Source organism: Prenolepis imparis, unplaced genomic scaffold, assembly GCF_030444845.1.
Source record: "Prenolepis imparis isolate NDT839.2.m4 unplaced genomic scaffold, iyPreImpa1.0 SCAF_5, whole genome shotgun sequence".
In the NCBI taxonomy this organism is placed as follows: Eukaryota; Metazoa; Arthropoda; class Insecta; order Hymenoptera; family Formicidae; genus Prenolepis; species Prenolepis imparis.
In genome coordinates, this window is record NW_028141163.1 from 3,939,550 (window position 1) to 3,966,405 (window position 26,856).

Consider the following 26,856-nt stretch of genomic DNA (forward strand, 5'->3'; position numbering starts at 1 on the left):
GAGCAGCATAGAGTTTGCAGATTTATATTATATTAAATATTAAATATATTATATTAAGTATATTATATTAATTAAAAGTATTTGAAAGATCCTATCAGTTTGGTATAATAATAATCTGCAAATAATGTACTCTCGAATTATACAAACAATGAATTTTTAGCTCGTCTTACAATTTTAAAAGTCAACACTATGTCGCCGCGGATCCATTGCGGCGCATTCTTATATTATGTATATTAAATAAAAGAATTTGTACGCTGATGTCTGCATGGTACCAAAATATTCTGCAAACAATGTACTGTCGAAATATACAAAAGACGAATTTTTGGCTCGTCTTTAAATATAAAACATCGACACTATGTCGCCGCGGATCCTATGCGGCGCATTTTTATATTATGTATATTAAATAAAAGAATTTGTACGCTGATGTCTGCATGGTATCAAAATATTCTGCAAACAATATACTGTCGAAATATACAAAAAATGAATTTTTGGCTCGTCTTAAAATATTAAAAATAGACATTATGTCCACGTGGACACTATGGGACGCATTTTTATATTACATATATTACTATATTTAGAGAAGCCAAAAATGCATCGTTTGTATATTTCGATAGTATATTGTATAAAGATTATTTTTACACCAAACAGATACGAGCCTACAAATTTTTTTATTTAAAATACATAATTTATGTATGCGCAGTATAGGATCCGCGGCAACAAAGTATCGATTTTTAATATTTTAAAGCGAGCCAAAAATTCATCGCTTATATATTTCAATAGTACATTGTTTGCAGAATATTTTGGTACCAAGCAGACACCAGCGTATACATTTTTTTATTTAATATACATATTATAAATATGCGTGCCGCATAGTGTCCGCGGCGACCTAGTGTCGATTTTTAATATTTAAAGACTATCCAAAACTTCATCGTCCGTATATTTCGATGAATTTTTGGCTTATCTTAAAATATTAAATGTCGACACAATGAACCATATTCTGGATCTTCTTTTATCGATAAAAGAAAATCCAAAATATGGGCCTATGTCGCTGCGGACCCAATGCGGCGCATTCTTATATTATGTATATTAAATAAAAGAATTTGTCCGCTGGTGTCTACTTGGTACCAAAATTTTTTGCATACAATGTACTATCGAAATATACAAAGATTAATTTTTGGCTTGTCTTAAAATATTAAAAATCGACATTATATCTTCGCGGACCCTAAAGAACGCATTTTTATATTACGTATATTACTATATTTAAAGAAGCCAAAAATTCATCGTTTGTTATTTTCAGTAGTATATTCTTTGCAGATTTTACTTTTATACCAAAAAGAATCGAGCGTACAAACTTTTTCAATTTAATACACATAATAAAAGGTTGCGTTTTATAGGGTCCACGGTTATAAAGTATTTATTTTTAATATTTTAAAAAGAGCCAAAAATTTATCATATAATAATACAATATAATTTTACGTTTTATATAGTCCGCGGTTGTAAAATGTCGATTTTTAATATTCTAAAGAAGGCCAAAAATAAATTGTTTGTTTTTTTTAATAGCATATTGTATGCAAATTACAACTATTAAGAATTATATTATGTGTATTAAACAAAAATATTTAAACGCTCGAATCTATTTGATATAAAAGTAATCTGCATAAAATGTACTATAAAAAAAACAAATGACTAATTTTTGGTTGTCTTTAAAATATTAAAAATCGATATTTTATATTCGCGGACCACATAAAACGCAGACTTATATTATGTGTATTAAATGAAAAAATTTGTAGCCTCGAATTTGTTTGGTATAAAAATAATCTGTATGCAATATACTATTTAAACAAACTAGCGATGAATTTTTGGCTCTTTTTAGAATATTAATAATCAATATTTTATAGCCGCGGACTCTATGAAACGCAGAAGTATATTATGTGTATTAAACGAAAAAATTTGTACCCTCGAATCTGTTTGGTATAAAAGTAATCTGCATAAAATGTACTATTAAAAAAAACAAGCGACTAATTTTTGGCTCTCTTTATAATATTAAAAATCGATACTTTATAGCCGCGGATCCTCTATATGGTGCATACTTTTGTTTCGTATATTAAATAAAGAACGCCCGCATTAAATTTTGTACGCTCGCATGTTTAAGATATAGAAATAATCTGCAAACAGTGTAGTATCGAAATATACAAGCAATGAATTTTTGGCTTCTTTTAAAATTTTAAATATTGATACTTTGTAACCACGGACCCCGTTATACAACGCAGACTTATATTACGTATATTAAATGAAATAATTTGTACGCTTGTATGTTTTAGGTACAAAAATAATCCGCAGAAACCGTAAACCGTATTGAAATTCTATTTTTATAACATCGGAATTATAACCGGACTGTTAAATTATTTTCGGTTTACGGTTTTTTTCGATATTTTTTTCTATTTTTGCGCAAATGACATTTATAGTCATTATTGAATCAATTAGATTAATCATTCGTCCATTTACTCTAGCTATTCGATTAACTGCAAATATAATTGCAGATCATTTACTATGATCCCTTTTAGGTTCTACCGGTCAATCAATTCATCATAACCCTTTAATTTTTATTATTATAATTTTCTCTCAATTACTCTTATTAATTTTAGAAATTTCAGTTTCAATAATTCAAGCTTATGTATTTTCAATCCTTTCTTCATTATATAGAAGAGAAATTTAATTATTATTTTAAATTAATTTATTTATTAATTTACCTTTTTATATTATGATAAAAATATTATATAACCATCCCTTTCATCTAGTTTCTATTAGACCATGACCAATTATTATTTCAATTAGATTATTAAATAATTTAATTTCAATTATTATATGATTTCACAAAATAAATTATATCACCCTTTTATCACTCCCATGTACATTAATATGTTAACTGGCTCCTTGAAGTGCAGTACAATTAAAAATAAATTATTTTTAAATTGTTCTGAAATACATGTTTTATCGCAATAACGATAGCTGTGAAGATAGTATATGTTTTCCGTTATATATATAATATAGATTATAGATACATATATATATTTTCATGTATAATATAAAGTGTTGTTTATTTATATGTCATAAAATTTAATAATAATTTTTTAAAACAATATAATTTAGAAATTAATTTAATTAGAAAAATGAAAAGTTATAATTTTAAAAACCGGAACCGAAAAAATCGTAATTTAAACCGTTTCTGTTTCTTTTATTTATCAAAAAACCGAAACTGGAACCGGAACAGTTATTAAATATTTTATTAAACCGTAACCGAAACCGAACCCTAATTTTGTTTCGGTCCGGATCTCTGTTTAAAACATATTATATTATTTAAATTTTTAGAATATTTTATTATTTTAAAATTTAATTAGCAAGTTTTCGCTTTATCAATATTTTTTGGCAGAAATGAGCTGATTAAGGCGTTAATTTACATTTTAAATTTGTTTATTATTTTTCACCGTTATCAGCTGATTCCTGTCAAAAAATATCAATCGAAAATGAAGTATTAAGTATAACATATCCTTTACAATATATAATTATTTTAATATTTTTAACATATTATTATTTTTTAATTGAATTAGCAAAGTAACGCTTTATTAATATTTTTTGACAGAAATCAGCTGATTAAAGCGTTAATAATATATTATAGTTCTTTAAACTCTATTAATATTTTTACCTCACACCAGTTGTCCCCGCTGTCACCCGATGCCACCGGGCCTCCTCCTCCTCTCTTGGTCCATGGTAGCACTCACGACACTCGCGAAAACACGAATAATTACGATCGCCCGACACTTTACACGGCACTCCCGACACGTGAATCGCACGCGTATTTCGCGTACATTGCGCAATGAGAAATAACGATGCGAAAACTATAATGCGAATCAACGTCCGTTCAACACTCGAGAGAATCTCGCGGTCAAACTCGCGCGCTGCTTATCAGCAATGCTACCTGTAACAAACAAAATAAAATAAAATATTACTATTTTAATTTTTATAACATATTATTATTTTAAAATTTAATTAGTAAATTTTCGCTTTATTAATCTTTTTTGACAGAAATCAGCTGATTAAAGCGTTAATTTGCTAATTAATTTTTAAAATAATATGTTATAAAAGTTAAAATAATAATATGTTTTAAATCAAATGTTATAATACCTTATTCTTGATTAATATTTTTTGACAAAAATCAGCTGATATGACTGTCAAATATTTCAATCGAGTTTAAAGAATTATAACACATTATTATTTTAATTTTTATAACATATTCTTATTTTAAAATTTAATTAGCAATTAAATACTTTATAATCAGCTGACTTCTATCAAAAAATATTAACACCTTATTAATATTTTTTACTAAAAAAATTAACACCTTATTAATATTTTTTGACAGAAATCAGCTGATTAAAAAGTTAATTTGTTAATTAATTTTTAAAATAATAATATGTTTATAATAATTAAAATAATAATATAAACTCGATTAATATTTTTGACAGTTATCAGCTGATTTCTGTCAAAAAATATTAATCGCAGATAAGACATTATAACATATTATTTACAACATATTACTATTGTACATTTTATAACATATTATTATTTTAAAATTTAATTAGCAAATTAACGCGCTTTATTAATATTTTTGACAGAAATCAGCTGATTAAAACGTTAATTTATTAATTAAATTTTAAAATAATAGTATGTAATAAAAATTAAATAAAATAATAATATGTTTTAAATAAAATGTTACAGTACTTTAAACTCGATTAATATTTTTTGACAGTTATCAGCTGATTTCTGTCAAAAAATATTAATCAAGTTTAAACAAACTTTATATTAAAATATTATTCTTTTTTATATCAAATCAAGGAATGGTGCACGCTTGTGTTGTTCTAATTATATAAGAAAGATTCGTTATTAAGAAAATCATGATATATAAAATATTAAATAAAATATTGAAGTTTGTCTCAAATTGAATTTCGAATTTTGATAGTTAAATTAAAATTAAAAAATTAAAAAAAATTTTTTTTTAATTAAAAAAATTTAAATTTAAATTTAAAAAATTTTTCAATCTAGTAACCAAATTCATCGAGTTTATATGAATACATACTTAATTCGATCTTTCGATGATAAAAAAAAATGCTGTTACAGTTTCGACACAATTGATAATTTGACACATGTATAAAGAGTTTGAATCGTATACATCGTGATGATCAAAATTGCGAGGGAAGTAGCACGATGAGGAACAATTCGATATCTCGCCTCATTTATCTTTTCTCGGTGAAACATTTTGCCTGTTATCCGTGCGAGTATCAGCTGGGATGCAGTATAATGACGATAATGTTATCCTTCCCCGTCTCTCGTTATTTCTCGCGGACTTAATTATCCTGCTCGATTATTAGCGCTGCGCAAGTTGCGTTTTATGATAAAATAGTCAGTTAAAATTCCCACGAGCTCGATTATTATTTTTATTGTTTTACACGTACGCTAATACTTTGCCGATCGCGAGTTTAATCAATGCATTTAACACTGATTTCTCTACTGCAATGTTTTAAATTTTTCCGTTATTAAAAAGGGCTGATACACCTTTAAAATTTTTATGAATCTCGCGCGTGCATTCTATATAATTATGGTTATAGAATCAAACTGCAATTAATTTGAGCGATGAATTCAACTGATAGGATTGTTTACAGCAAACTACAGATATATAACTATATATATAATTTACTTCTAATCTTCTTTTTTCTAAACACATCGAATAAAAATTTAATAATTCTGTATCGATAAAATATATAACATCAATAAAATGCAGGTTAGTCGAGGTAGGAAATTGTTTATAAGTAATAATCGGAGTTTGATCAAAGATTGGCTCTAGAAATTTATATAGATGAAATAAATATAAATTAATTAATTAAAATATGTATATATATATATATGTATATGTATAAATAGGTATAAAAAAGATTATATAATTACGAGATTTATTGTAGAGTGCGATCGTGTACGCCTGCTAAACGTCCACTTGTAACTAAATTCATGACGTTATTTCTCTACCTCCATAATCTCTCGCAAGAGGCAGCACCTCTCACGTCCTTTTCACTAGTTCTCCTTCTCCGGCGAATCTCTCGCTCTCGCACATTCCCGATCATATGCCGGAAATTTTCGCGAGTTTATAAGTGCGTTTCGTTCTTGAGAAACATGGCTCTCATCTCTACAAGAGCAATTTTCAATCCCGGTAAGACTTAATACACGTTAACGATCACGGTGATTTCTTCGGTAAACTTTCTTCGATCTTTTTTCACATTGTTTCGTCGCCGGAATCTCTTTCTTGTTTTGATTATCGCACGTGATGAAATGGAGGTTAGGAGGTTTCGAAAGTAAAATACGCAGTTTTCATCACGTAACAATCTTTCTGTTTCAGTGCTGAGACAAACCCTTAGGCAGATCATCTTCACGAAGCAATGGCCGAAATGTGTAGGTTCAACATGTTTGCTATCAACGATTCAACGATTTTTGACTCTACATATACATTCGTAGCTAATGATGATAATGGATTATAGTGGCTAGATAGAGGCTAATATTCAATTAAATCATTATCAATAAAAATTTCGCAAATATATACTTATAAATATATATATATATACTGATCTCAACGTTTCAATAAAATATAATATTTTTACATCACATTAATATTTGTATCTTGAATTTGTCAATTTTTATTTTCAAATGTATATGTAAGATTCAATGATTCATTGTGATTTAATGCACTAATTAATATACTGCAATGTACAATTATATTGTAAATTTTATATCTTTGAGTATATATATATTATATTACTGCACTGTTTCAGCAACGTCGTCATCAATTGAATAGTCGGGTGTTTCTTCCAACTGTTATCAGCCAAAGATTCTACGCAGAGAAGAAAGTATTCACTCGTGACAAACCACATTGCAATGTAGGCACGATTGGTCATGTAGATCATGGCAAGACTACTCTTACAGCAGCTATTACCAAAGGTATATTATTACTTTACAAGATGGTTAACGATATCTGTCATGTGAATAAAAGCATGAATAAATATAAAATATTGTTATAAACAGTATTGTCCGAAAAGGAACTAGCAACGGCTAAGGGATACAGCGAGATCGACAATGCTCCTGAAGAAAAAGCTCGCGGAATTACCATTAATGTCGCGCACATTGAGTACCAGACAGAAAATCGTCATTACGGACACACAGATTGCCCAGGTCATGCCGATTACATTAAAAACATGATCACAGGAACAGCGCAGATGGATGGCTCTATATTGGTTGTCGCTGCCACAGATGGTACAATGCCACAGACTAGAGAGCACTTGATCCTCGCTAAACAAATTGGTATCAAACACATCATTGTTTTTATTAATAAGGTATAACATATGCATACGCGAAAGATAGTTCACTAAGAATAAAAGAATAAAGTCGACATGGTATCAAAATAGTATTTTTTAATGTCTTTCAGGTCGATGCGGCTGATTCGGAAATGGTAGAGTTAGTAGAGATGGAGATACGAGAATTGCTTTCCGAAATGGGCTACGACGGCGATAATATCCCGGTAGTGAAGGGTAGCGCACTCTGCGCACTCGAAGGAAAGAATCCCGAAATAGGTGAGAAAGCCATCCTGGAATTGTTGGAAGTGGTAGACAAGCATATTCCCACTCCGCAAAGAGAGTTGGACAAGCCCTTCCTACTCCCGGTAGAGAACGTATATTCTATTCCTGGAAGAGGTACCGTGGTCACTGGTAGATTAGAACGCGGAAAATTAAAAAAGGGAACGGAATGCGAGTTTATTGGTTACAACAAAGTTATGAAAAGTACAGTCACGGGTATAGAGATGTTCCATCAGATATTGGACGAAGCCCATGCTGGGGATCAACTCGGTGCTCTGGTTAGAGGTTTAAAGAGAGACGAAGTTAGAAGAGGCATGGTAATGTGCAAACCTGGCACTATGAAGGCGTACGATCATATAGAAGCGCAAGTATATATGTTGAGCAAGGAGGAAGGTGGCAGGAAGAAACCTATAGCGAATCTGATACAATTACAAATGTTTTGTAAAACATGGGACATTGCAGCGCAGTGTACTGTAAAGGATAAAAGTTTGGCCATGCCGGGAGAAGACAGCACGTAAGATATATTTCATTTACATGAATAATTCGTTGAAAAATTTTTTGCTCATGTTCATTGTGTTCTTTTGTTGCAGATTGGTACTAAAATTGATAAGACCAATGGTATTAGAGAAAGGACAGCGCTTTACATTGCGAGATGGAACGGTAACTCTAGGAACTGGTGTAGTTATTAACACTCTGAAACCACTTAGCGAAACAGAACGAGTAGCTCTTCTCGAAGGTAAGAAGGCAGTAATTAAGAAGGAGCAGCAACAACAAAAACAGTAGACTCGAAAAATATTTGTTACAAAATGCATCGTAATCATGTTACACAATACAGAGAAAGATGTGTCACACACAGATAGTCGGATCTCGATCGAAACTCTCAAACGAGTATTTATTCAAAATATCCGACATTCCTTTGAAATAAAAATTAGTTTGATAGGTGTGCAAACTGTGACAACGGCGAAGATTGTAATGCTAAATATATAATATAAGCTAATTATATATTTCAACATGGCATTTTTACCACTTTATTAGATTATGATCCTTATAGTTTTATTCGTTAACAAGGAAGTGTGACAGTAGTCTGTATTCAGATATATTGTAAACATATGTTTATCAAATATAATTCTCGCTTCTTCTTCAGTTTTCATGCATCTATATATAAGGGACACACAATGTACGAGCAAGTAAATTCTTAAATAAACATTACATTAAATAAAACATCAGGAATTACGCGATGATTAATACACAAAAAGCCGAGAACATTATGGCTTTAAAAACAGTTTCATAATTTATTAAAGTTCATACATCAGCGCGGTACAATCTGCTTCAAGCAGAATAATGAAACGCTATTAGAAGTGTACAAGAATTAAATGTACATGTTGCAATGTCATTCCTCTAATTCCTTTCTATACTAAAAATTCAGCAGTGTAATTTACACGTGACTCATTTTTTCCATTAGTTAGTGGGAACAATGATTTTTAGGTGGATTAACAGTTTCACATATTCTTAACAAAACGGTTCTTGTATAGAAAAAAAACACTGTTTATATAATTTAAGTAGAACAAATCGTACATTCATCTTTTGCTTATAAAAATTTGCAATTGTACGCATATCGCAAGATTCTTTCTTGTAAACTAATCACATTGCATGCCGAACTATTGTATACATCTATTTCAGAATTGGCAGTTTATATCTTATACTTGATGTCGGAAAAGTATATAAACAAAACATAGAAAAACCAATATGTTAGTTTATGCCTTAAAGTGGGTTAGCGCGATTGTGTCTAATATACAGCACGTCTTTCAGCACAATCCCATTTCTTACGTATATATGTACATACACACGCACGCACGCACATTTATACAAGCGAATCGAAAAATGTAGAGAATTCATTTGGATTGGATGTTTCATATTACATCACGTTCAACAGTTTCAGCAATCTGTATTCTATAAACTGGTATCACAAATTGTTTCACCTTTCCTCCTTAACTTTACTCCCATTTTCAATTTATAAATTTATACGATATCATCTTTCCCTTATGAGAATTTTACAAAATCTAAACATGCAAGTTAGGTAGATTTGCATACACAATCACACATGTGCGTATTTCGCATCCAAGTGACCCATCTTTAAGGCTATAATGATAATGATAGTATAAGATCATATCAAATCATTACATATCCAGAATAATGTTTATTGAACTGAATAATGCTTTTGTAAATATGTAATTATTACTTTCGTGAAAGAAAGAATCTTCGATCTCTATATGAAGAAACACGAGTGCGCAATACATCCAAGGGGCACTCGTACAGTAGGCCTTACTCTCCGTAAAGGCCATTTGCAGTATTAAATAAACTAAAGATCTTCGTCGTCTTCTGGTAATGCCGTTTCTTGAGCTTCCTTGAGATCTTTCTCGATCTGTTGCTGCCATTGTGGATCCATAGTAACTTCCGGCGGCAATAGTGCGGGCATAGCAACGAATTCCAAATTTGGATCTCCGATTAACTTGCGTGCCAACCACAGGAATGGTTTTTCAAAGTTGTAATTACTTTTCGCACTAATGTCGTAGTACTGGAACAAAAAAAATGCCAAAAATTGTATATTCTTTATATTCTGTAAGATTATATATCTATAATATTTTTAGAATGGAATTCAGATTAGAGGGACAGTGTAATTTCTTCTTTCTATCAGAATACTGAATTATCATAAAAAAAAATAAAAGAAAGTCAAAAAAAGTTTGAAGAAAATACAACGGAAATAGATATATATGGTTGAAAATATTGCTACACAAAAATATATACCTGTAGATTCTTCTTCCTGTGAAATACGATGCTCTTAGCCTTTACTTTTCTATCCTTTATGTCAACTTTGTTACCACAAAGGACAATTGGTATGTTTTCACAGACACGGACCAGATCTCTGTGCCAGTTGGGTACATTCTTATACGTCACTCTGGATGTAACGTCGAACATGATTACGGCACACTGTCCCTGAATATAGTAGCCATCCCGGAGGCCACCAAACTTTTCCTGACCAGCTGTGTCCCAGACATTGAAACGTATCGGTCCACGATTGGTGTGGAAGATGAGCGGATGCACCTCTACTCCCAAAGTGGCGACGTACTTCTTTTCGAATTCACCGGTCAGATGACGTTTGACGAAGGTGGTCTTGCCGGTACCACCGTCACCGACGAGGACGCACTTGAAGGTGGGCATATCAGGTTCGTTTGCCATTTTTTACTGTGAATTTTTCTCCGTAGACTCGATCGACGTTAGGAAATCAAATTCTGTAAAGAGAAAGAAACTAATTAGATTCTTAGCCTATCTGGTTTTAGCAGCGAGTCAGAAAAACACATGGGGCACACATTTTTATTAAACATTCGAGAGAAGGATCATCGAGCATTACGTGGAACGGAAACAAGGTCCGAGAAAAATTAACCAACGACATCGGCGACCGAAGCTATTGGAAAAACCTTCGCGGTCACGCGTTCGAAACGTGATCGGGACGCGCGTTACGTACCCGGAATATCCTCCGTGACGAGCCGAGATGAACGAGCAGGTCGAAGCACGCGTCACCGCAATTCACCGATATATTATATACCGCTATATACCGCAGCGCGGGGCAACAACAGCGGCGAGGAATGGCGCCTGTGCGAAGCGGGGGGGCCGGCAAAAGGCAGGAATTTTCCCTCGCGATTTTATTTATCTCGCTCACGGCGTATTTCGCGCGGCACGCGGATTCCGCCGATCGCGATTAATACCGTCGACTCGATCCCCGGCGTCTCGCACGGGCCCCGTACGACGCGAGTACGAAATTTTCCCGGGTGGGACGGTGATGTACGTGAAAATGAACGGAACACTCACCTCGCGGCACAGTCGCTACGGCTCACAATGGCGTTCCTCTGAACGGACGAGCGCAGGCCGGCCCCTCCACCTTCGCCGATTCGTCGAGTCACGTGGACGCGAGATCGCGCGCGGCCAGCTGTCAGATCGGCGGGCAAAAATCCAACTCGATTTAACGCGATCGTCCCGGCGACGAAATCGCCCGCGTTTCTTCTACAACAAACGCTGAATTCTCTGATTTGACTTACCGGAAGTGCGCGCCGGCAGCGACATCTGCGCGCCATTTCGTTTCGCCGGTGCACACGCGAGCGTGCGAGAGTGCGAGATTTTGGTGCAGTTGCGCAGCAAAACGCAGCAGGTGTACGGGCATGACTTGGTCTCGTGGCGGCAAACGTTCGAAGGAAGAGGGACGGAGAGCGAGTTTTTATTCCTTTCGGTAGGAATTCGTTATTTCGAGTGCCGGACGCGAGCGGTAGAGACGAAATAAGGTTACATGATCGGGATAGACGAAGCATGTATTTACGAGGAAGCTTTGGACGATGGGTATTTATCATCGTCTCGAGACATGTAATTAACTTAAGATATTTTAACTCTTTTCTTTTTTTTGGATTATTTGATATATATAGATAGTAATAAGTAGTAAGAAAGTGTGTGTGAATATTTTAGGAACACTTTTTTTTTAATTAATTAATTGCAGTTTTGACCTTTAATTGTATTTGCCCTTTTAATACGGAATATTTTATATAAGAATTGTTGTTACAAATTATAAAGCCAGTAAAGGTCTATCGTTAATAGATAATATTGCTTTTGAAACGAAAATTTTGAAACAAAGTTTGGTTATATCAAATCAAGTAATTAAATTATTTAATTAAAATTTATAGAATGTAGCTTATTCTTGATACGAAACATATCAAAAGCAATTAAATCTGCATTAAATATCGGAGTTGAATTGTTGGCAAATAACGGATTTTTACAAATTGAATTTGTGAATTTTATATCTTTTTTGTACATAATTCATTATATATATGCAAATAATCAGGCCATTTCTTTTTTTTTTTTTTTTCATTTTCTATTGTGAGAAAATATATATCACAGAAATTTTTTAATGAAAATAACTATTCCAATATATTAATTTTATTACTACACGTGCATTAATCTTTTTCCTTGTTTTTCGACACACATTTTAGAACATATCATAATATATATTTGTCTACGTCATTCTAACAATATATTATTTTATGATATTTTATTTTATTTTATTGTAACAACGCAACATTCTTTCATGTTACAGGTAACAACAGCATACGTCAGTATTTATAAACATCACACACATGCATGAGAAGTGAAGAAAATACGGGATTCGGTGTTTGTTGTTAAAAAATTAAGTGTACAAAGTGAAACGTGAAAGGAGCCGGAATTCGGAGTCACGTCCTTGTTTCGATCGTTGTTTATTTCCTCGGTGGAAAGGGAGGGGGCGCCATGGCGCGACGGCGCCGTCCCTGCGAGACGAAGTTGACGTCATCCGCGCATGCGCGTCGCGTCGGGACAGCACTGCAGAAGCAGGCGAGTTCGCGAGTGTATCGATTTTACGATCGTGCCTCTCTCGCGGTGCCAGTGCGTCCGTCGTTTCCTTTAGTTTTTTAGTGGCCGTGCACGTCGTACATGGATAAAACCGTGAATGGGATTACCCGCTAGACACGCCGCTCCGTACACCATCCGCTGACTCGCATCTCCTCGTCACCCTTCACCATGACCAAGGATAGATTAGCAGCCCTCGTCGCGGTAAGTGAATCCCGAGTCGAGAGAGACTACTTCTCTTTCTCTCTCTCTCTCTCGGTGTCTTTTTTCATCTCTATCTCACTTAAAAGCTAACCGAGCTGACACACGCCGAGCCGTGACACGCGTGTCTCACGCACTCGTGTAACACGCGTATCTCACGCCTCGCGAGTCTTCTCCCGTGAGTTTACACGGCGCGTGTAAACTTGGTGGTCATTTGAGCTCGCGAGTCGTGTGGAGAGTGGAACGGTTTCATCGAGCCAACACCGGCTCGATGACGAATCGGGAAGGCATAACCGAGAAACCGGCGACGGATGACAGGTTCGAGCTGACAGGTGTTCGCGGGACCGACCGCGATCAGACCGCGAACTGACAGTCGTCATCGTCATCGTCGTCGTCGTCTCCGTCGTCATCGTCATCGTCATCGGCTACCTCGCGGCGTCGACATCAGAGACCACCGTACCGGTCGGTGTGTCGCGCCCGGGTCTATGGCGACCATGGCCGACCTTGTCACTTATTGGCGAGGCGCCGATGAATGTGTGTGTGTGGAGAACGTATCCCCCATCGCGATAGAATCCGAAGGTTTGAATATCGTAAACGCGTTATCGTGACATCCCTCGTGACATCCTCATTCATATATTTTTTATTTTCTATTTGCGTAGCATGAAAAATTCAAATTTATTCGAAACTATGTCATTTAATGTACTAGCTCTGAAGTTCGCAGCTTGTCAAAATTATTTATATAAACACTGCGTTATTTTCTTTTGAAATCATTTTCTTGGGAAATATTTTTCGACAGTGATATTTTCGATGATATTTAAAGCACAGACAGCAATACAAAGGGAATACGAGCAAAAGAAATGTACAGCCATTAAAGTTGTCAGTGGACTTTAATAATGGATCATCGCGACAAATATTCGTCAGGCTGAAACGAATGTCACGTCGTATGAAAGGATTAATCGCGACAATGTTTCCAACACGGTGCACGGTTCTATGCAGCGAATTTCGTCACATAAATGCGACACGATTGCACCTGTCGAATATTCGAGCGCGTGAAGCCGGTTTCAAATTCGCCAAAATTTGTTTTAATTGATAACAGTGGGTGCTATCCCGGTTGTGTCGCGCTTGTGGACTCTCGTCGACTTGTCAATGGTATCATTGACGACACCGAATACGCGATACTCCTTCCTTGTTTTGCGTGGAAGCGGGAGATGTATCGATTAAATCAAAATGTATGACTTCCGACATAAGACTAGGAGATATCGATAAAGTGTAACATTATTGACAATCGAAAATTAGCATTAATGCAAAATATTTAAAACTTTTAATTCAATAATTTGAAAAAATTGCCCTTATCACTGATGATTTGTTAACTTCTTGTGTTATCTGAATATTTTTATTGGTTTAATCTTTCATGCACACACACACACACACACACACACACACACACACACATAATATATGATTGAGATTAAAATTAAATATCCTTTTCGATATATCTTTATAATTATAAGAATTAAAAAAAAATTTTTTTTAAGAGTACGAGTATTAAATATCAATTTTGCAAAATATTTTCTAAACAGTTTTTATTTATTATATAGTTTATATTGTATATAATAAATAACACAATAATAGTAGAGCGAAGGTTACTTGACCGACTTTCTTTTTGTTTTTAATTCTCAATTAATATAATACATCTGGTTCTCCAGCTTGGTGTAAGAATGACACGCATCGAGTATCACGCTAGATACTCATGATGACTCATTAGTCGGTGGCATTCGTGGAAAGTATACGTATGGGCGTAGAATTCAAGCCCATGTTACCAACGGGCTTCCTTGTTTGTCATTGACTATTATTAACCCATGAGTCTTTCGAAAAAAAAAAAAAAAAAATGTTAATTATTATATTATACAATAATAATTATTGTGATAATATTACAAAACGTGAGATATTACTTGTATCGTTAATTTTGAAACAATTAAAACTTTTTTTAAATTAATATAAAATAGACAGCTTATTTTATGTATGTTTTTGTATCACTCTTAAAAATCTTTCACAATGACAGTCGTGATGCTATTTTTTATGAAAGATGCTCGACATGATAAATTTTTGAATTTAATTATAATCATAATAAAACGTATTTATATAAGAAGTAACAGGAACGAGAACCTGTTGAGAATAATCTGAACGAAAGAGATTGAAATGTAATTTTTATTAGCAAATCACATCTTCAGAAATTTTTTATTTTTCCATTATGATTTGTATTTGGCTCGAATTTATTCCGTTTCGCTTTTATTAGTAATTATTTATTATAGTATAATAATTTATTTATAACTTTTGAGTTTCGAGAAAGAAAGAGAGAGAGAAAGCGAGGGAGAGTAATATTCCATTGTAAGATAAGAAACGCAAAAAATTAAAATTCGTTCCGCATTTACATCGCTCGGTTATATATCGTCCTTGTCGCTCTGCATAAAAAATATACGAGCATCTTCTATAAATAACTGAGATTCTTTTATGAGAAGATACGGCGAATTGCGAGACATTTTTTCGCGCGCGGTACGAGATAATTCTCTCTCGAAAATAATTGCGAGTTTATTACAATTGTGATTCGCGTGTTACGTCGGTATTTCCTAGAGAGTGTGTCGTGACCTTTTATGTTCCCTATAAAGATTTCTGGTATATCGAGGATTATATGTGTGCGACACAATTTTTCTCTTCTTTCTTTTAAAATATATCGATATATATTTCATGTCGATCCACATATCTTTATAAACTCTCAAGACTTGAGAACGATATCAAGTATTGGAAACGTTTTACGATGTATTGTTTGTAATATTTTATATAGAAAAATATCAAGCCTGTTTCGATGACTTTCAAACATTTTTCATACTATTATAATTAACAAATATAATAAAACATATTATCTCTGTAATATAATATATCAAGTTTTAATCATATTTATATTAAACGATATTTAGAATCTTTTATTTGCAATTAATAATAATTTTACATTTCTAAAAGCTGCAACAGAATTTTTTTTTTAGTTTTTTCTCCTGAGCACTTCTTAATTTCTGAAAAATTGTGATTTTCCCACATGTAGTTCTTTTAACGAGAACAATTTTTCTTTATTTAGTGACCCGGTCGATAAAACGCGCGTTTATTCTCTTGATTTCGCTCGTATACGAAGGTTATCCCCACCATAAATTTGCTATTTACATAACAATTCGTTAGGCATGCTAATTGCTAATCACCTCGAATGACATCTCGAGCCTTCGGTTATGCTCGACAAAACGCAGTGAGTTATTAGTCCACCATCGCTTAGAATTCGAAGTCATTGGCGAGAACATTTCGAGTTTGTTGAAAAAGATGCCTTCTCGTAGGAGATTGCCTTATATCAATATACTGGTACGTTAAATGTGTGGATCTCTGATTAAAATTAATATAAATCCGACGAGAGATCTCTTTTCGATAGTAAATACGGAAATATGTATCTTATGTCAATTGTCTCGTTCTTATTATCACGAATAAGTGCAGAGATCATTTTCGTGTATTTCTCACATCTGAATCTATTGGAAATTATGGCTTTCAATCTTTGATTAAATTTAAAACAAAATTAAAAAATGCGAATATTTTAGCGAGTATTTAAATTATTGTTGACAGATGAAAATATATTAATTGTATAAAATAAATGCATAATTATTTTGATTTCTTGATTTGGAGAAAAGACGGTTTCATAAATCATCTGTTCATTTTGTGAATCATCCAGAAGAAAAAATATATTTTAATTTCACATAAATATATAAACTGAAATGCGCTTGCACGCGTACAAGGTTTAGAGATCTGGCCGTAGAAAAAGTCGATTATATCTGTTTTACGCAATTTTCCTGCTCTGTACGTACTGTATGTAGCAGCGTTAATTTAGAAAAATACAGTAAATTACTGATTCAGAATAGTTAACTCAGACTGTAGATACGATTCACAGCCTTAGCACTGCACGAGTCGAAACGGGAACAATGATCGATCGCGTGAAAATTACATTAGGCATTAGATAGCATGTAAATATGGGTCTATACGGCGTATACAATTTTATATTATTGTAAAATAATATGAAATGAAGCATTAAAAATATACATATACATACATTATATGTATATTATATTAATTTTCAGCGCGCGAACTCAAGAGAGTGAAAGAGCCGCTGTGGATGGAATTGTGTTAGCGAAATTTATCGATATCTCTCGAATTATCGGAAAATATTGCGATACGCGAAATTTTATATATCTCGGTTAATTGGAAAAAAAAAAACAGGGTTTGTAACCAAATACTTAATTAAATATGCATAGTTTGAAATTGTTACAATATCGATGAATATTCAATCTGTTACCGTTAATAGATACGGGCAAATTACTTTACCCGAGTTCTCCCGTTTCCCTTGTCGCGAATAAACACATAAAGCGTGGTGTTTACGTGTCTATAGCATCGTAACCGCCAACTAACCAGAATTATATCGATTTCAATCCCTAACTCGCGCATGTTGCAGAGAGTGTTGGAGAGACACACATAGTATTATAGTTTGAGTCGCGGTCATCGCGCTAAACTTTGTTTGGATAACGTTATTATTTTACTCGATTGTTCTCTGTATATTGCCATTATCGGAAAATATACTATTTGCCATTCGGTCGCGAATATTCGCGCGCGGAAGAAATTCGCCGCAGAAATTTGATGCCGCGATATCGATTGCACGAGAGTATAACGATACACTCTTTAGTCCTCTTGTCGTAATCGCGCGCGCGGTGCCTATAATTGTTTCTTAATTGTATGCAAATATCGTATCGATTAAGCGAGGACCCGAGCGACAACTAAGGCGATCGAGAAACGAGCCACGAAACTAACAGACGCGGGTCGCCGATAGAAAAATTATGCAAAAACTGTTAATAACAGACTTCAGAGAAAATGAGGAAAAATAGAACTATGTGTGCTGTGTACAATTTTGTAAAAAAAATTACACATTTACTTTTATAAATTTTGTCTATAATATTTCTTTTTTTTTATATTTTATAAATATATATTAATATATTTTTATGACACAAAAACACAGAAAAACGCGAATTATAAGTATCATATACACATATATAAAGTATTATAAAATATTGTATAAAAGTATCATGTACATTAAATATTTTTATAGTTTTTTAAAAATTAGTCAAAATTATACTTTGCAATTTTATGTCTCCATTTTATCTTTATGTCTAATAAATGTTACATAAAATTGCTAATAAAACGGAATTCGACATTGTTGAATAGAAAAATGGCATAAGTTGATATGAATATCAGATAAATATCTGATGCATGAAATCATGCATAATTATTTTAACACAATATAAGAGATACACATTTTATTCTTTTATGAAACTTTATAAAAGAATATTACTTTTGTTTCTCAAAATAGTTAAAAGTATGATGAAACTAACTCGAACTAGTTTTCCATCCAATAATTAAAACATTGATAATATTATATAATATTTCTCAACTTTGATTAATATTTGCTTTAAATCTTCCGCGAGAAGTAGAAACAATGTAACGTAATGACATTCTGTAGATGCTTCGTTTCATGAGATTTTTATTTTCACAACAACATTAAACTTATAATGAAGGAGAATTCTGCAGCTCGCTATGGTTTATCGGTTGATGAAAGAAATTTTCCTGCAATCTCGATTAGTGAATTATACTTTTGTCAGCATCTCTTGACTTTCGCTGCAAAGAAAGATTTTATTTTCAATGGTGTCAATTAGAAATACTTTTGCACTGTGTTCTTTTTTTTATTTATAAATTTGTTTTGTATTATAACATAAAATGAATTGATTAAATCTAAAATTTATTTAAAATATTTGCTCTGAAAGCTCGACAAATATTTAAATTTTACACAAATATTTTATATAGCTGTCGTAAAAATTTGAGAAGAATATAATATACTCGCATTATAGTAAAAGATTTTTCTTATATTATTTTAACTGGCTATTCAATAAAAAATAATTCAAAAATAAATATATATACCTAAACAAGTGTATTCAAATATATAAGTTAATCTAAAATCGAATTTTAGATTAAATAATGAATTCATCGTGGCACTTCAAACGTATTAAAAGTTGTAAAGTGTATTTGCGTTTTATATACATAAATGTGAAATAGCAATAAATTTATTGATCTTAACGATGAATTAATTATTCAATTGTTTGAATTGGATTGTTAATAATCGATTACATAGTTATGATTAGAATTTAAACTGATATGATTATGATAACGATATGATAGCGATATGTGATTACGATATGTGCTTATGATTTATTTTATCAGACAGATAAAGGCTAAGTTCGAGGAAAGAAAAAACCGTTCATCAAAATATACGTTCAATATTTTTCAATAATATCAATTATGCATTACCAGAATTAAAAATTTATTACATGACATTAATATATAAGCTGTGTATTTATTTTAGTAACGAATAAAAAATATAGAGAGACTATATTTATAATAATTTACAGCGAACAATACAATATATTTTAAATTAAAAAATTCAAACTATATTAGATAATTTAGAGAATCTTAATATATATTTCTTTATAAAATATTTATAATATATGTATATTTATAATTTATATCGAGAATTTTTTTTTTTTTAATTAAACATTAAATGCCCATTTTAATGGCTTATTTAAATGGCCCATTTAAATGGGGAATAGTTACCAACTAATGTCCTGAGTTTGCATATCACAAAGCTTTTCAGCGGTTTCTCCTCGGTTAAAACAAGATAAGATAAAGGAAATAAGAGATGACGACAAGAATGCAATAATTTATTTTCATGAGTTTACTTAAAGCACTTTAAATACAAGTATGATTTAATTATTAACGTAAGATTTCAACACAATCTTGTTTATAATTTATATAAAGTATCGTCTATTCAGCGAATAAGACAAATTAATAGAATAAAGCCGCGACTTACCTTCAGATTCGGATTTGAACGTTACGAGCAGATAATATATTTATTCCAATAGCGTGAGATTATTCTAGCGAGGGCAAGATCATTATTGTTCGAATGGAAGCGATTGTGCCATGTTGCACGAGAGGAAGTCAGTCTTATCAGGATGGGAGATTGCGTATGTACATGTCGCGTATACGCAATCACTGATGAAACTCGTCAGTCACGCATATATTTGTGCTTTTACGTTTATCGCAGCAGAATGAATAACGTCTGACCTAGTCTTAATTGATTGTATAATGTTTGAAAATAATTTTATATCGTTACTCCGTTCCAAGTATTCCGGGATATTGCGAGAACGATTACCGTATGACATTTTCACTTTGAACGCAGAATATTTTTTATATAGGCATTTATAGAGACAATTAAATGAACACCTACATAGGAGAATATCATCGGGAATTGATGAAATCGATTCTTCATAAAAAAATTAATTCGAAATTAGAATTTTTTATACGTGAAGCTTTGTTTTCGAGAGAAATAACTTTGAAATGGAAAAATGATTATTCCTATTTTTGGTTGTACATATACATTTGTTTAGAGAAACACCTTAAGATAGAAAATAAAATTTAAATATTCTAATTGAGTAGAATTAAATATTAATATTCTTCAGCACACATATTATCGTTCACATTATCTTCTTCTGTTATATTAACATTATATTATTATTATAATATATTAATAATAAAAAATTAAAAAACGTCCTTAAATATTGTAGTGCATTATCCTATTACTAATGATTGTATTTCTTTTTTGCAGGCCCAGTCGGACGACGACGATGTGGCGGACGATGTGTCCGTCAACGTCGGGGCGCCGGATGATTTCATGACGGAATTTTTCGCGGAGGTGAGTGACGAATTAATTTGTTGCAATTTCATTTTCGGCGCGACTATTCCCCAACAATCAAAAGTAGGTTAAACCAGTATCAGCGAAAAAGAGTATATTGTACTGAGGACAATGCACGGTTCTCTCGCTTCTTTTCAGATAGATATATGCGAATATCGCGGGATAATACGCGAGCGTCGTTACGCTTATGTATATGTGCAAAATTTAATAACTCGGACGAAACGCAGCATTCCTTAAAAATTCCACGCTGGAATCTTTGCACAGAACTCTCTTATTTTATCGATCGCGTCTCACGAGAGCTTTTATTTTAAAATGTTTTTACTTATAGATGTATGTGTGTATATGTATGTTTGTGCGCACACACACACAGATATACAAATATACATATACACTTGCTCAAGCAACAAAATGCGGCTTTCTTGTAAGCTGTTTCAAACGCGTGATACATATTTTTTTTTGGAGCGTGGATTTTCACGATTCGCCTTCGTGATTCGTCTTCGTGTGACTGAAGCGAAATCTCTAACGAGCATCAGTACGTCGCGCGTTAATCATATCGCTTAATCAGCTTATACGGAATTATGACGGAATCGCAAACACATGCTTTTCACATGTTGAAAAGCGACGTGCCGTATATTCCGTCATATACAGAAGCGCGCTATGTTAAATATTTTTCGAGGATAATTGTAAATCGCGAATCATTATTTGAGGATTATCGGATAATCGTCTTTCGGACAATTAATTAATATTTTTGCGTAGCCTTGATATATTAATTTAGCGAACATCCGTCATTTACAGAATAAATATATGTCGCGTATGTTTTGCGACAAAAAAATGCATTTATTTAACTTCTGTTTTTTAGTTTTCTTGAGAACTAAGAATAGGGAAGCGAACGTGTGATTTTATGTACACACAAGAGTCTTGTCTATACATGCGATAAAATAAGCCGGTCTTCACTTTTTCTCCCGAATGCAAAAAAGTGTGTCTTTATCAGATACGTTATTTCGCAAGCTTGTGATTTATTGTCGTAGATAGGTGTTGCTTGGAATGCAGAATAGCTTGTACTATCGTGTAAAACGATAGTACCATTTTATTCCTCAAATTCTAAAAGAAATAGAGAACGAGAAATTATTTTACGACATACAGCCCGTTGAGCTATTTTATCAAATTTGAATATCACATTTTAAATTCCACTTTAATTAACATACATCTTTATCAGATATAATTCGAAAAGAATATGCATATATATTTTATATCTCTCTTGCTGGTTACATTTAGATATACAGTCTGTTGACCGTGCCAACATTGTAACAAATTCTATGGAAACGTAAGAATGAAAAAGAAAATTCAGGTTAAAGAAAAGATTATTCGCAAGATTGTACGAGAAATAAGTCACACACAATGCACTTTCGGTTCATATTTTTGAAGTACATGCCTTTCGTTTCCAGTATTTGTCTCATTTTTATTCATGCGACTCTGTTACGGATAAATGTTTGGAAATGCAAAGCAAACGATAACTTTTACAAAATGTAATAATAAGATACGCTTTTGATCTTTGCATTCCTCAAATGCTTGCACAGCTACCTATCTATTTTATTGTTAGATAAGATCTTATCTTTATCTTTATTAATCTTCATCTATATTTATTATGTTTACCTCATTATATTTTTCATATTTCCATTATATACATATATCCTTCATATTGATTTATCCGCGGTTTTCCCAATATCGAATAATCTTCATCGTCAAGTGAAGTTTTGCAACAACAACGGAATGTAACTAATTAAAAGTTATCTCGATATCTATCCGGACTTCGATGTACTTCGCGTTAAAGCTTACGTTCATGTTCGCTTACGTCGATTACGTCGATTACAGACGAGTAGAAGCATCAGATCAAGCCAAGATAATTTCACGTGCGACTATATAATTATCGCATGTAATTTCGCTAGTGGCTGGATAATAATTACCGCGAACTCGCGTATTTCTCACGTGGTCGTTTCACAATGGACATTCCATGGTGTGCGTTTGACGTTTACTAAGAGGGCAGGGCGGGGGGAGGAAAGAAGGTTCTAACGACGGAAAATACAACGATCGTGAAATCCCTCAGGCAGGCGTAAAAGAGGATTCGCCGCGGACGACGGATTTTAACGCGATTTATTCTCATCGAGACGCAGGCAAATGCAGATGCGACTCGCGAAGCGAGAGCTAAAGTAGCGTTATACCGGGTGTTTTGGTCGATAAACGTCATTTACATGTCACTGTTTTCGTGTGTTTTGTCTTATGTAAGCGACAGAACTCGGGAGCGCGCTTGAGTCGTGACTTAAATCGGGATGCGTTTTCAACTATATATTTAAAATTAGGAAAAAAATATACAAGTATTCTTTGAATATTCTAACGAATAATTTTTTCATTTCCTGTTATGTGTGATATTTTTAAGCTTTGCTTTAAATTAACTTTAAATTAAACTTATAAAGTTAATTCTAGAAAAAAAAATATATATGTATATTTAACGAAATTGGAAATATACATTTGGTTCTCCAGAGGGAAATACAAGTACTTTATTAGTAAGAACATATGTGTACATATTTACTCTCTGACAAAGTACCTATATTTTCTTTTATGAAACCAAATGTATATTTCAATTTCGTTAAATATAAAGTATGGAATAATTCAAGATTTAGTAAGATAACGAAACTCGGTGGATGATCCCTGGGGATATTTGCAGTAGAGAGAGTTCTATGTGAACAGAGGTTCTATTCAGCTCTCCGTTACGGAACTGCAAGAATGAATTGCTTTGAAAGATGCTAATTTTACCTACATTTGTTATATTAAATATCGTCATTATACTTGCAAACCACTTGCCACAATTGTGTTGTATTATTGTAATTAACTTGTTGTTCTAGCTTGCTTTTGCTTCGTGTATTTATTGGAAACATATATACGCAGATAAATCGTTCATTTATTTAATTCCTAACAAAGCTGCATATAAAACCCACGCATTTACACAGAGATTCTTACTCTTATTGTTATTCATATCTGTTGTCAAAATTTGTTGTTGTATATAAATTTATTGTTGTTTGTTCCTAATATGCAGATTTTACTTGCATAAATGTTTCTCTCGTCGCATTTATCATATCAATTCGTATATATTTATACAAGAGAATATTTAAAATCAAGCATCCTTCGGAATGAAAAATTATTTATTAATTTACGTGCTTTTAAAGGACAAAAGATGTGAAAAACGAACACGTGTCGGTCGTTAAATATGAATAACGCGCGCCAGTTATCCGCAAAAAATTTGCTTTAAAATTTGTTGGAACGATCATTACGCGCAGCTAAATAATTCGTGATTCGCACCGGCATTTTAACAGCCACCGTGTATTTATATTTATGTTGGCTAATAAAGCGCGCGACTGTAAAAATTGCATCGGCGATGCAATTTTCATCTCGTGACAACACATACGAATATCGCAGAATTTTCTCTCCGTCGCTGTCACGACATTTTTCCAACGGGTCGAGAGAGAATCTTGGCAGAGAAAAGAGAGAGTTTCTATGTAAATGGATGATCGTAACAGAGAAAAGCTCGCGCGCGCCAAGTTGGATTGATTTTTACCGCGTTCTCGTCATTTCTCTCGCTCCGTTTTATCACGCATCTTTATTTCCCAGCTGTTTTTCCACGAGCACCCTGTCATATAGAAATTCCCTTATTATTTTCCCGTTACAGCATATTGAGATTGCGTGTGCCTTTCTTATTGTTATTACTATTTTCATATCATTTTTTTCCGCAATATTTGTTTTGTCTTTTGGGATGTTGAATGAATTTCAAAATGAAGTTTCACAAGCTCATGAGACTATCATGAGAATTTCATCATGTATTATATTATGTAGATAAAGTTTAAAACACTTTGCTAACAAGGGCATAACGTGAAGATGAAAGTAATATTTATTGGTAATAACAAAAATAATAATCAAATGTATTTATAACATGTAATATAATTATTCTCCTCTTCACACATACACACACATTTTTCAGGTCTAATTTCTTCACAAAAATTTGAATCAATATTTTTTAATTGAGCAATATGCTATATATGATGTTAAATATTTATCTTTAATATAATTTGTTAAAAAAATAAACTAATAGCTCAGTATCCTCGAAAAAAGTACATTTTTTTTACAACTGATAAACTTTATCGTTTCAAACAGAATAAAGTATGTATAAAACTCTGCCAGCAATATAAAGTATTTTAATAATAAAATTTTTAATAAAAAATGTTTATAAAATCTTTATGTCAACATTTGTATCGTAAACACGGAAAAAAATATTAACCACCGTAGCTAAATTTTAGATGTCCCTATTACGCCTGAAAAATTTAATTACCATGCTGTAGGGACAGAAAATTAAAATTTAGCTATGGTAGTTAATATCTTTTTTTTTTTCTGTGAATGCTACAGTAACTTGATGATATCAGTTTAATTAAGATACATCAAGCGTGCTACAAAAAAAATCAATGTAGATTATAATCACTGAACTGACGATGACGTAAGTCCCTTTTAAAAGTGAAACGTCGCGCGTGCTCCGTAATTATACGTACGCGCGACTAAATTTGAATTTTTGCTACATTATTATTAGCTACATCAGCAAAATCGACTCAGGACTCCTTGTAGCATCGACTCATGCGGGCAAAAGGAGCGAAACACGAAGTTGTAATTTCTGTCGATACAAAATTCCTTCGCGCGTATAATCGCGCGCGCAAGCTTATTCTCGTCATCTTTGCGAGCGTTAATATTCCCTCTTCGGTTTTCGCGAGCTTTGCTAGCGCGCTTCTCCGAGTTTCGAGGCAAAACTTACGCATAGGGACGGGTCGTGCGAAACGAACTTCCGGAATCTTCTCTAGACAGAGCCCGGAGGAGGATAATTATCTTTTTCGCTGTAACTTCCCACCGGCAAAGCGACGTACGCCTGGAAATTCTGATCTAGAAGCAAAGGAGAACTACGTGTTTGAAATAATACTAAATAATTTCGTATTTATTTTGCGCGTCAACATCATAATTTTACATGACTGATTCGCAATTGTCGATGTTCCTTAATGTTTGCTTTTTAAATCTTTTCGATTTTTTCAATGAACAATTTCGTATTTTTAAACCGTCCACTGTAATTGTACGTGTAACAAAAATTATAAATGTAGAATATATAATAGAATTGTTAAGTGAAATAATATTCTATCAAGCATCTGTACAATAATTACAATTCGTAGATAATTATTAATTGATTAATATGACTCGATAAAACGTTACTTGTATTTAACAATTTTACTTAATATGGAAATAATATTCCTATACTTTAATCACCATGCAATAATTAATAATAATAATGCATTGGTGTTATTGGTAATATAATATTTTATTGATAATATAAAAAAATAATACATAATATACTACCTCAATATAATATTACATTTTCGTAAAATTTTTAAAATTCTTTTTTGTTTCGAGATTCTTTCGAAAACGTAAGAGCAACATCCGCGAAATCTAGATGACGCGAAAAAAGAAAAAAGAACGCCGGTCTGAGGGGGTTAACGCGAAATCGATACGCAGACGTGCTGCGCGATGTATAGTATCTGGGCTCGTGTTTCGGGGATGATGCCAAAATGTGTCGCCCTGGCAGCCATTAGGCCGCTGTCC

General features: G+C 32.8%; 3 protein-coding genes across 10 annotated transcripts in view; 2 read left to right on the top strand and 1 right to left on the bottom strand.

Moving 5' to 3' along the window:
• Positions 1 to 6,104: 6,104 nt before the first annotated feature.
• On the top strand, positions 6,105 to 8,891 carry LOC145935833 (elongation factor Tu). Its single transcript, XM_083037479.1, has 6 exons — positions 6,105 to 6,256; positions 6,443 to 6,495; positions 6,873 to 7,038; positions 7,123 to 7,430; positions 7,523 to 8,184; positions 8,261 to 8,891. The coding sequence occupies exons 1-6, from the start codon at positions 6,220 to 6,222 to the stop codon at positions 8,451 to 8,453; spliced, it is 1,419 nt and encodes a 472-aa protein (XP_082893605.1). The 5' UTR covers positions 6,105 to 6,219; the 3' UTR covers positions 8,454 to 8,891.
• Positions 8,892 to 8,935: 44 nt separating this feature from the next.
• Ran (RAN, member RAS oncogene family) lies at positions 8,936 to 11,679 on the bottom strand. Of its 2 annotated transcripts, none has more exons than XM_083037482.1 (3): positions 11,538 to 11,679; positions 10,476 to 10,960; positions 8,936 to 10,245 (listed from the first exon to the last, which is right to left on the bottom strand). In XM_083037482.1, exons 2-3 carry the CDS (start codon positions 10,905 to 10,907, stop codon positions 10,030 to 10,032), a joined length of 648 nt encoding a protein of 215 aa, XP_082893608.1. In that variant the 5' UTR covers positions 10,908 to 10,960; positions 11,538 to 11,679; the 3' UTR covers positions 8,936 to 10,029. The 2 variants fall into 2 exon arrangements, with proteins under 2 accessions (XP_082893608.1, XP_082893609.1); XM_083037483.1 differs by lacking the exon at positions 11,538 to 11,679 and adding an exon at positions 11,194 to 11,529.
• Positions 11,680 to 11,885: 206 nt separating this feature from the next.
• Positions 11,886 to 26,856, top strand: part of Syx1a (syntaxin 1A) — a 75,729-nt gene continuing 60,758 nt past the window's right edge. For 3 of the 7 annotated variants that reach the window (XR_014425411.1, XR_014425413.1, XM_083038917.1), the window contains exons 1-3: positions 11,890 to 12,083; positions 12,808 to 13,298; positions 21,088 to 21,174. Coding sequence is in view for 2 of the 7 variants with exons in the window: in XM_083038917.1 (XP_082895043.1) it covers positions 13,266 to 13,298; positions 21,088 to 21,174 (120 nt within the window). In the remaining 5 variants the exon portion in view is untranslated. Of the gene's footprint in view, positions 12,084 to 12,807; positions 13,299 to 21,087; positions 21,175 to 26,856 lie in introns of all 7 variants that reach the window. The other 4 variants (XR_014425410.1, XM_083038915.1, XR_014425412.1 and 1 more) reach the window with 4 other exon arrangements.